Source organism: Musca vetustissima, unplaced genomic scaffold, assembly GCF_032173495.1.
Source record: "Musca vetustissima isolate MV318-11 ecotype Yass unplaced genomic scaffold, APGP_CSIRO_Mvet_v1 utg297079, whole genome shotgun sequence".
In the NCBI taxonomy this organism is placed as follows: Eukaryota; Metazoa; Arthropoda; class Insecta; order Diptera; family Muscidae; genus Musca; species Musca vetustissima.
This window is the reverse complement of record NW_026877745.1, coordinates 3,160-15,754: the sequence shown is the minus strand read 5'-3', so window position 1 is coordinate 15,754 and position 12,595 is coordinate 3,160. Positions and strand designations below refer to the sequence as shown.

Genomic DNA, 12,595 nt, shown 5'->3' with positions numbered 1-12,595 from the left:
CTTACAAGTATTTATCTTCTATTGTTACCCTTTCGTTCGTCCATTCGTTCGTTGAGGCGTTTCATTTGGGGGGCGTTGTAGTTGTAGTACTGCAATGTTGATGTCTTGTTTCTCTGTATCTTGTATCTTTGCCACTTGACATTTCCGTTCAATATATTTGCATTATTTTTCCTTAAGTCATGTAAGAGAGGAAGATTTTTTTTATTTTTGTCGTGCTTCTTTCCATATTTTGTTGTTGTTGCTGTATTCCTTAAAGAACAATGCTTCCGTCTGATGGCACTTGATATTGTGTCCAAGATTTTTAAGATGACCCACTCACAATAGATCAAATAGTCTTATTGCTTATACTGCTGTAAAAATAGACGAAGAAGAGGAACAACAACAATGTTTCTTAGTGAAAGCCTTTAACTTCAGGTCATATCTTTTAAAAGAGGATTTCTTTTGCAGAAATCCAAGACAACAGATGACATATGGACCTGCTGGTCATTTGCAAAATAAAAAAATACAACATTGTCTTTATTAAATAAATAACGAAGGGACATTAATTTAAAGGCAAATGCCATTTAAAGTGGCACCATGTTGGCCATTGGGTTAAGTTACAAAAATCTGATAGCCTTTTTTCGCAACAGAACACAATATTACTTTAACGTTGTTATCCTTTTTTGAATCCATTGTCATTTTTAATTTAGTCAAAAATTGTAATTATTTCCTTTATAGAGTTCATGTTAGTTTCATGTTTTGCGTTTCGTTTTCCTGTTTCCATTTTATTTCGTTCGATATCACCATGTCCATTTAGTTAACTTTACTCCGCTCCAGAATTTCATACATAAATTTACATTTCATTTACAGTTCTTTGTTTCTTTATTGTCAATTTTTGTACTGATGTTTTTGACCATTTTTTGATATTTTTCTCTTTTCCTCTCCTGCTTTTTTTAGAGTGGTGTCGGCAAATCAACTGCTCGCATTGGCGATGGTCCAATTTTGACACTGGAAAAAGTTGAACGTCAACAGGCCGGCATTTATCAGTGTACCGCAGATAATGGTGTTGGAGAACCAGTTAGTGTTGATATCAGATTGGATGTTTTGTGTAAGTATCAACATTTTGAAAATTCAACATGAATATTCATGCATAGCCAGTTTTTTTTTTTTTTTTTTTTGTTTTTTAAACATAAAGAAAATAACAAATTTAGAGAGAAATGGAAAAACTAAATTGATAAAAAATAATTATAAACATGTTTCAGCTTAAATAATTATAAACATGTTTGGTTTGTAATCGAATATAGAATTGTTTAAAGTTAAAAGCAGATGGGACCTGCAATTGTGAGTTAAAATTAAAAAAAAAAATCCAAAAAAAAAAAACTACAAAATAACGAAACCTATGGGTTGTAGATCAAAACGTTCAATACACAAATTTTAAATCTCCCTTACCGTGGAGGGTATAGAAAGCTTATGTTTATGGGACTATGAGTCTTTGGAAAAAATAAATACATTTTATATTTCACAATTCTTCGCCTGCGAATCCGTACAAAAATTTACGATCATGGGCCTAAAAAGCCCTAAAAATTATCGCTAAAAATATTTTTAAATACCTAAACTTCTAAACCTAGAAAATTCTTGTGAAAATCTTTGTAAAACATTCATTCAAATATACTTTTGAAAAATCTACGCTTATACACATTATTTTCCTTCCATACAATGTTTTAAAAGCACAAACTTCCAGGCCTTAAATTACTTACAGTAAGCGGAACAGTTGGACGACCTATGATACCCTACATCCTGTGATACGGAACTGTAACTTCCTGTGGATATATATTCCAGTCCCCTTTCTTCCCCTATCCATATCTTCCGAAGCCTATTTTAAGAGAATTGCAAAATTTGCAAATTTTACTCGGAAAAGTTTTGGTTGTTTTGACCCGCTGAATATTGATCGATCATTGTCAAAAAAGTCATGATTTGTCCATAGTCGTATCCCCTTCGCCGTGTAAAGAGGACAAAAGTAAGATTATTGGTCCATTTCATCCCATTATTATACTAAAAGGTGGGTCTAGGACTACTATTAGGTTGGAAAAAGAAATCCACTATTTTGTCGGCAGATGGCTCTACTGATAGATTTCTCGAAATATATCGATCGAACTAGGGTGTCATTTCGCAGTAAAAAAATATTTTGCTTTTTTTTATTTGGTGATTTAGTTGTAAGTTAAAAATGAATGTGGATAAAGAAAAAATTCGGTACATATTACAGTTTTTTTGACAAAGGCGAAAATGAAAACCAGGTGGCTCCGATACTGTAGTAGCCAGCGGTTCCAATACTGTAATAGCCAGTTATGTGTAATTTGGTTTCATAGATTCCGTTCAGGAATTTTTGATGTTAAAGATTCACCTTGTACAGGTAGGCCAGTAGTCGAAAATGTCGATAAAATCTGAGAAATGATCGAAGTTGCCCGGTATGTTAGCAGTCGTAACATCGCCCAGGAGCTAAAAATTATAAAATATAAAAAAATAAACCAATATTACCTTTAAATCCAAGCTTTCGTATTCCTTCAGCAATTATTATTAAACATTCACATGTTTTGACATTGACCTACTGAAAATATTTGTTTTTTAATCCACGCATCTGTGTGGGGTACTCTTATCTGGAGGCTACCCGAAAAAAAGCAATAAGAACCCCCAAAATACCCAAAAAATAGGAGCTACATTTATATGGGAGCTACGCCTAAACGTGCACCGATATCTGCCATGTTCTCACCTAACCTGCCAGCAGACAGAAGGCAACTCTATGCAAAATTATTATTTGTTTAGATGTGATTACAAAAAACAGAAGCACATTTTAAATCGTTATAGAATATTACGCTGATCTAGAATATAAAACCTTTATAGGGTCGAAAATTAATATTTCGATGAGTTGCAAACGGCAAAGCATACTTAATATATCCTCCATACTATAATGGAGGGTATAAAAATTCCTAAAAAATCCACGCCTATTGCTCAGATGATCGCTGAAATTTTTTCTTTGAAAAATACCTACAAACGATTCCAAAAACCGCAAATCTACATCTATGACTCAACATCAACTTTTATGCATCATATCTTTCATTAAATAGTCTACGATCTTTTCATATCTGTTCATATATTTTCTTAAATAGTCTACGATGATAACTTAGCTATCCCTGACAAAAATTTTATTACACAAAATATTCACTTTCATTGTCCAGAAAGATTTTGAGAAAATAATACAAATACTCTCGCTTATGTCTCCAGTTTTTATACCCTTCATCACACTGTGGTACAGGGTATTATGTCTTTGTGCATATGTTTGTAACAGGCAAAAATAATCGAGATAGACCCATGGTTCCTTTTGAGACTATGCATAGAATCACTTTCTGAGTCGATTTATGCATGTCCGTCCGTCCGTCCATGTATTTTTTTAACAAAGTACAGGTCGCATTTATGATCCGATTTGGATGAAATTTGGCACAGGTCACTTAATTGGCCCAAGGACGACCCCTATTGAAATTGGGAAAAATCGGTCCACATTAAGGCATAGCTCCCATATAAGGGTACCCCAAAATTTTCGGTATTTTGAGGTTCTTGAGCGCGTTTTTTAACTGAATTCGCTGAAATTTGGTACTTTGAGTTCTTATTGGGTAGCAAATCTCTCTACCAAAAATTATAAATAAAGGTCCATTTTTTCGGATAGCCCCCATATAAGATTACCCCCAATTTTCGGTATTTTGGGGGTTTTGATCGCATTTTCCGACCGAATTCGCTGAAATTTGGTACTTTGTGTTCTTATTGGGTAGCAAATCTCCCTACCAAAAATTATAAATAACGGTCCATTTTTTCGCATAGCCCCCATATAAGGCTACCCCCAAATTTTCGGTATTTTCGGGTTTTTTTGGGCTCGTTTTATAACTGAATTCGCTGAAATTTTGTACATTGGGTTCTTATTGGGTACCAAATTACTCCACTAAAAATTATAAATATTGGTCCAGTTTTTCTGGTAGTACCCATATAACGGTACCCCAAAATTTTTGGTATTTTGGGGGTTCTGATCGGATTTTTCGACCAAATTGACTGTAATTTAGTACGTCGAGTTCTTATTAGGTAGCACATCTCTCCACTATAAATTATAAATATTGGTCAATTTTTTCTGGTAGCCCCCAGGTTTTGAGGTTCTTGAACCAAATTCTTTTTTCTGGTACAGGGTATTATGTTTTTGTGCATATGTTTGTAACATGCAAAAATAATCGAGATAGACCCATGGCTCCTTTAGAGAATATGCATAGAATCACTTTTTGAGTCGATTTAAGCACGAAATTTGGCACAGCGTAGCAAATTAGGTCTAGAATGATGTTTGTAAAGTTGCCTGAAAATCGGTTCAGATTTATATATAGCTCCCACATATACTTTCGTCAGATTTGATGTAAATGGTGCATCAAAGTCCCTATATATCTTTCGATTTGCACGAAATTTGGCACAGCGTAACAAATTAGGTCTAGAATGATGTGTGTTAAGTTTCCTGAAATCGGTTCAGATTTAGATATAGCTTCTATATCTGACCAAATGAACAATTTAGTATCGGTTTATGACGTGTTTATGGTTCCAATTTCATTTTACTGGTCCTTTAAAAATGCGACTTCTGTTAGAATTCATCTGTTGAATATACTCAAAGTGGTGAAGGGTATCATATAGTCGGCCCCGTCCGACTTTACTACTTTCCTTACTGGTTTTTTATGCAGATGATATCTAAGAAAGTACCCTTTAAAACTACACAAATCTCAAAAAGCCCACTATTATGACTCACGGCTACTATTTCAATGTCTCAAATAGTTACAGGGGAAATACTCTTTAAAATGAAATCACAGTCCCATTTAAAGATTCACGCTTATGATTGAATTTATTCTCTATAAAAATTCAGTCCATTATTTAAAATTTCATACTTATTGTTCCGACAGTGCGAAAAAATATTTTTAAAAAATCCTTATGGCTCTAATTTACTCTAAAAAACTATTCCTTAACATTTTTGAAAATTCCTTAACCCCAAAATAATATAAAATAATTTCCCTTATTTGCGGTTTGCATTCCTTTATTAAAATCCTTAGCTATAAAAATAAGCTGTAATGAAGATTTATCATCTGCATTTGTTCCATTTTCATTTTAAATACTGCGGTTATCTTTTACGATATCATTGTGTGTTTACAACAATTTCAAGCTATTTTAATGTTTGAAATATGTACTCTAAATTCCATAGTTTTTTTTGTTGGTGTTTTTGTAATACCAGTTAGTACCGACTGACTGCTTAACTATAAATAACAATGACAACATTGAATTCGTCGTATGAAAACCACAGAAGCGAAAGGAACGATGACAAAACTATTCAAATATATATTTCAGTTAACATATTGTACAGATTTACTAGTTGAACCACATACATATAAATTTCCGTATATGTACATGTGTGTGTGTTTGAGGGGATATAGTATATGTAGTGCTAAGATGAATGTCACAAACAATGGTATATGTTGGCGAATATTTATTTCTTGCATATGAGAAAATACATGCCGGATGTGGTGACAAAAATCTGATAACATGCAATTTCCTTCGTTAAAAAATCAAGGAAATATATTTCAAATATTTGTAAAGGCACAAAAATTAAAAAAAATACGCTATTTCTTAAAATTTAAATTAATTGAAATATGACATTTTTGAAATATGAAATTTTAAGTGGTGTATGCAACATTTTTCTATTTTTAATAATTTCATAGAATTTCCCATATTTATCTTACTCCCCCATATATACATACACATATGTATAAGTGTATTGTCGTAAACCACAAAACCACGAACTACTGAAAAATACAGCATTTCCCTATTACTTTCTTGCTTTCTATTCCTTCCAACTGCAATAGAATAACTGCTACTACTACTACCACTACAACTACGGCAACCACGACTACATTGAAATATTCTGTGTTGTCTGCACATTTGTTTGTTTGTAAGTTATATTGCAATTTTTGTTCGTACAATTTACAAAAGAAGATAAATGTAAATATAAATTAAGTATGAAATACAGAACTTAGTCGAGACAGCATATTTTATGACAAAAAAAAAATAATAAGACCAGATTTTAGAAAATGAGAACGAAAATACGATTTGCATCTTGGAAATTATGTGGTTCAACAGAAATTTAAATGTGGAGCAATTACAACAAATACCACTGCAGTCCTTAGTCTTGGATTCCATTGAAGTCCAAGACTGTCAGAAAACTATTGATGCATTACTAATAATAACAATAATAAATAATAATCATCATCAAATACAAATGCAGACAGAGACAGAAAGAAAGACATAAGCAACAACAAAAAATATTGTGATAAACGAATTTTACAATCATTTTTCATAAAAATATATGTCATTTCTACTTGAATTAGTTTTCATCAAGCTTAAAAAGAAAGAATTTCACAAAAACTCAGAAATTGCTGAGCTAGAAAAATATGAAAAATTATTAGTTTCCTTTTTGCCATTATTATTAATAAATGAAATGCATATTTTGTTTTTTTTTTTTTTTGGTTTTATTGCTAAGAATTTCAAATGCTTTTTTCAAGTGATTTGTCATAATTAATTTTCTTGTGTTTTCTGTTCTTCTTATTTTATTTACATGTCATTTACAGATCCCCCAGACATTCAAGTGGAAAAATCATGGATACACTCGGGCGAAGGCTTTGAAGCGAAATTAGTGTGTATTGTTTATGCTGATCCTATTGCATCGGTAAGTTCCTGGAAATTATTTTTAAATCTTTATTGTTCAGAGAGTGGAGAAACATAATTGAATGTATTTTTAATATGTTTGGTATATGTGTCGTATACGTTATGTTGTTTGCATACATAAAATTAATCATACTCACCAGTGTTCAAATACGATTATGCGATTAAATTGTTGTGGTTGGTTGTGCTACTAAATAGCAAAAATCCATCCTATGGTTTAGATATTTTCTGATAAAAATTTCTTAAAAAAACCAACAATTGGAACTCAATTACTCCCTAAGAAAATATTCATTAAAAATCTAAACGTATTGCTTAGATATTTTTTCTCAATGAAAATATTTTCCAAAAATCCTTGCATATAACTTAGATATTCCCTGAGAAAATTTTCTTAAATAAATCTTTGATTAGGGCACAAGTAGTCCACAATATTCTTTGAAAATCCATGCCAAATAGTCTCTAAGGTTTTTTTACTCTCTATGGTTTAGATATTCCCTGGAAAATATTCTTTAAAACCCCACGCCTATGAGAAAATGCTCTTAAAAATCCACGGCTATGGCTTATATATTCCCTGAGAAAATATTATCAAAAAATCCACGATTAGGGCTCAGATTGTAGTTGAGAAAATAACATTTAAAAGAATTAGGGATCCATATCTCTGCATGCTACACAGTGTCATGACCACGGCCAAAAATAGTCAATACCAAGTACCTCGGAGGACTATTTTTTTATGATGACTGTTAGACAACACTACAATTAGAATAAATATGAAATTTCATATTGATACATCTGGGCACTTGTACCAAATTTCACCCATATGATGTTAATATTAAGTCCCGACATATACCAAAAATAGTCCATGAGAAATAATTCTTTAAAAATCCTCCCTTATGGTTTAAATTGTCCCAGAGAAAATATACTTTAAAAATTCTTGCCTAAGACTAAAATAGAATCTCAGAAAATATTTTTTAACAATCATTTTTTTTTAAATTGGGAAAAAATCGGTTTAGATTTAGATATAGCTCCCATATATATTTTCGAATTTTTTGGCATGTCGTACTGAATAAAAGTTGTATGCAAAGTTTCGAAAATGGTTCACGTATAGATATAGATAATATAATATATATATGTGCCCACAAAGGTGAAAGGTATCATATAGTGGGCCCAGTGCAACTTTACCACTTTCCTTACAGGTTTACGTTGATCTAGTTTTTTTTTTAATTTTCATTTTTTATGACACCTTAAAATTGTCATATCAAAATGTTATTAAAATACCTATAATTTCTTCAATTAATTAAATTAAATTTTTATCACACATAAATACATAAATATGTACATTAATATGTATATTAAAAATTATCAAAATATAACTTATTGCCACAGTATAATATTTCACATATCTATGTATGAATACATATTTCCATATTGAAATATAATCGTCATTAAGATAAATCATCCAATAGTGGTGTTATATCGATCATATTTTCCCCCAAAAACAAATATAAACACGAGTCAATGATAATAAATATTTTTGCTCTATATATTTACTTATATCACAACATTTAACGAACAGAAGAGAGAGAGAGAGGAAATGTATAAAATGACACTACACACACACACTTTCGCACCCATGGCAACAAAACAGTTTATATTATCCTGATATATGTGAGAAATAAACTTAAATCGTTAGCAATTAATTAAAATGTCATTAACCGGTCTCTACATAAATTTCAAAGTGTATAATTTTTTGTTTGTTTTTGTTTTTTTCCGAACAATTATAAACAAAAACAACAACACCAATCATAATAAGTGTTTATCAACACATACACATACTCGATGAGCGAACGGACAACAACAAAAAAATTGGGATAAACTGCAGACGTATACAATTAATTGCAAAACATTTTCACAACAAAGTTAATGATGACGAAGGCAATAAATAAACCATAAATTAAAATTTAATGTATATAGTTTGTTGTTGCTTTTGTTGTTTTTTTCTTTGTTGGATGACCTGTATTGACCTAGATTTATCATAAACAGCAGAAAACAAACATACACCGGTGGATAATAATGTGAATTGGATTTAATCGAAAATTATTTCATTTTAAAGTACAATATAAATTTTCAAAGTGGGATTTAATTGGCAGTAAGGACAATTTGGAGGACTCTGCATTATTATATGTCATTAGGCGTCGAATCACTTGTTAATAGAAGTATATAGATGCTTCACAAAATGAGTTTTGGATGAAGCTTGGGATTTTGGCAAATATTAAACAGATATTTGTGGAATGGAAACTGTGCCAAACTAATGTCCTGCGTGCAAAATTTAACACGTAGATCTGTTTGCCCCCTTACAGCAGTACCGGCCATTCTCAGTATATTGTAGGTATTTGGAAAACTATAATAAGGACACACCGTAATTTATTTATTTTTTTTTTAAATTTTCGGTCCTCTGACGTTAATATACTTCTTTGCAGACATATTTTAAGACCCCTCTCTATATTAGGTATTTTGATGGTTGTTCAAAATACTTTGAACTGATGTTTAGAAGATTTGATCGTTGGGGTGTTTTAAGTTAAGAGTCTAAAATCCCACATGCAACGCTGATAAACCTGCAATTAATTTATGACGCACAAAAAACATTCTATTATTAGAACAAATAGTTTATTTAGCTGAGTCGACCTAGACATGTGTGTCCGTCCGTCCATTATAATTTGTAAACAGCATACAGACCACAGTTATAGACCAATCTTCACGATGGATAGACCATGCAGGATGGGTTCTGGCCAATGAAGACACATATTGTTTTTGGAATAGATCGGTTAATATTTAGGGGATGAAATGGACCAAAAACTTTATTTTTTTAGGTTTTTCTGGTCGCTCCAGAGGCTGCAATTATGGCCCAAACACCGCGAATTTTTGCATGGAGAAGGGGATCGGACCAAAGCATAAGTATGCCTGTTTTGATAAATATCGGTCAATATTTGCGGATTAAATGGATCTTGGCTTTTGTGTGAAAAATTTCTAAATTTGTATTCTATGGGGTATATATTTGCACCTGAAGGTCTTAGACCCGAGAAGTTGATAGTATGTTCAAGAGGAGTGGTTGACCTTTAAAATGATAATAATTATATTGCCGCATGTACTCGGATGCAGGACTTACACATAAATATTTACAGGTGCTTACGTATTTACATATAATTTAGTAACCCATTACCACACTAGCAGGCGGAAATATAGCGCTGATCGCTTAGAAATTTTCCATGTGATTCAAGTTATGGTCACCGACAACGCCTATAATTTTCGGTGATGATCAGATAATAATTTTGGGATGAAGTGGACCGAAAACTTATTTTTTGGTGCTTACATATCGATCTATAGGCCAAAATTGAAAGCCGAACATCACAACACAACCCACGGTGAAGGGAATCTGGACAAGTGATTAGAAGGGCTGTACTGAATATTTGTTGACCTCTAGTCGGTCAAGAGGGTGCAAATATCGCGAAATATTGCCCTAGCGATATTTGCGAAATATTGCCCAAGTTATAGTTTCGTGAAAGTTGTGTAGGGTATCATATCATTTTGCTTTAACACCCTCAGCCTTATGGCTAATGAGGGTATATACACTTTTATACGGTGAAAATGTGCCTCATCGAAATAGTGGTTTTAGATCCATGTTTCTTTGGACCAAATCCGTTTCAGAAAATTTTGAGTCGATTTACCAATGTCCGTCCGTTGTCCGTTTGTCTCTCTGGCTGGCTAGCTGGCTGGTGTGCACTATAGCTCTCGAAGGGAGTAACCGATTTCAATCAAATTTTACACATCGTAATATTTCTTCCAAACTTATTACAAGTTCGAAGATGGAAAATATCCATGTACTCCTTCTGGTACCTCCAACACGAAATGGTCCGAATTTTGTTGAAAATTAATTTGTAATATCACGCGAATGGACTATCCGATTACACATCGTATTTTCTTTACGAAGCCAACATCGAGTCCGGAAGTGACTCATCTGCCCTTTCTTTCTTGTATATAAAATTGTAATTTTAATTTGAAGCGAAATAAATAAGCGATTTTAACAATATTAAATCCGAAACTACTTTCACAAAGCATATACCTTATATAAAGCCTGTGTTTTATACCGAAGTCCTCCGCAAATCATAGGCTAAGGGGGTATATATCAGTCGGCTGACTGACACTTGCATACTAATTTTTTGATAATTCTCATTGAACACCAATTCTTCTCCGAACTTTATGAATATTAGCCGACTTCTTAGGTCCGACCAATTAATGATATGGGGTAGAAAATTCCCCTACCATAAATTATCAATATATGTACTAGATACCCCAATTAAGGGTATTTTTAGGATTTCGGCATATTCATGGTGCTATGCCAATTTTCCAACTTAAGAGTCTTTAGTTTGACACTTCAATTTCTATTGCAATAATAGCAGCGTTAAAACAATTTCGATGGATTTTGAACGTATTTGGAATGTTGCCCTCATGGTGGAGGGTATATAAACTCAGACAACAAAAGGTTACGACATTCTTACTTGTTTACTTTAAAATGATAATCCACTCAAACCCATTACGTTGTTTTTCTTTTCCTACAAAACATTAAAACCCATACCATAATCTCTTCTTTTGTTTTTCTTTTTCCTCCATTGCAGGTTTCATGGTACCAAAATTCATTTTTGATACAGTCAACTGATAGGCGCATTATGTCATCAAGAGGAAATCGTCACACCTTGACCATACGGCACATTCAACAAGAAGATTTTGGCAACTATAGGTAAGTGACAATTTGGTTTTTTCCTTCTCCAACTTCTTCCGGTATTTATTTAGGATATCTAAAACAAGGAAAAATAAAACGAAAATCAACAAAACAAACATGGCTACCAATATTGTAACAGCAAGAAAAACACACACACACCAACAAAAAAACCAATCATAGTAGTGGTGGAAATTTCTTTAAAAACTTCTCCATAACATAAGATTAAATTGGAAAAAAGTAACGCCCTTATCCTTTTAAAAAATACACATATCCTTTAATAAGTAATGAAGTAACCTTCTATCAATATTCTGGTGATTCTCAACAAGTATGATGTGTCTAAGGTAGTGTTCACCAGTAGCTCCAGGTTTTTCACCGACCAGCATTTCTTTGCAGTTGTCACCGATGTTCATGTTGTGCTAAGCCACATAAGAGCAACTTTATTTTTCCTCTTATTTTCTGTGTTTTTTGTTTAAGGGTTATCGTTCGTTTAATTTGCTTTGGCTGTCAAATCCTGTTTCTTTTTTCTAAGAAATTATAAAAACAACTTCACAAAACCCTCAAAGTTGTTATTTTTACCTAGCCCTTTCGGGCTTACCACAAAACGTGTGTGTGCTTTTGAAATTGAAGATTTTTCGGGATTGTTTCTGTTTTGTTGTTGTCTTTACGGTTGTCAGTTAGTCAGTCATTTTGTTGGTTTTTGTGATTTTGTTCTTCATTTCTTTTGGGCGGTTTTTTTCTGCTTCAAATTCCCAGCATGAAATCCCTGTTCGTACACAGTTACATCACTGTCAATCTGTCGAAAACATATTAAATTTACGGAAGTAGCCAAATGTTATCTGAAGATATCTTTGTTTTTTTTTTACCGAATGACAAAAAATAGAGGTTCATATGTATGTAATAACATGTACAGTTACCTGTATGAGTTTTAAAAGCCCATCAATGATGATGGTCGTATGATGATTGATGAATGATGTTCATGGGAAAATTAAAGATGATTATATTTATGGGAACGTCGTATACTTATCCTTATTTTTTATTTAATACTTGCCTTCATATCTT

The 12,595-nt window shown here is 32.4% G+C and overlaps 1 protein-coding gene across 1 annotated transcript; it reads left to right on the top strand.

Moving 5' to 3' along the window:
• Positions 1-936: 936 nt before the first annotated feature.
• On the top strand, positions 937-11,554 carry LOC133322434 (limbic system-associated membrane protein-like; the record flags this gene model as incomplete). The annotated part of the gene is made up of 3 exons (XM_061531431.1): positions 937-1,087; positions 6,672-6,769; positions 11,433-11,554. Coding segments are annotated over 3 exons (371 nt in total), but the record flags the coding sequence as incomplete, so codon positions are not given.
• Between the last annotated feature and the right edge of the window lie 1,041 nt (positions 11,555-12,595).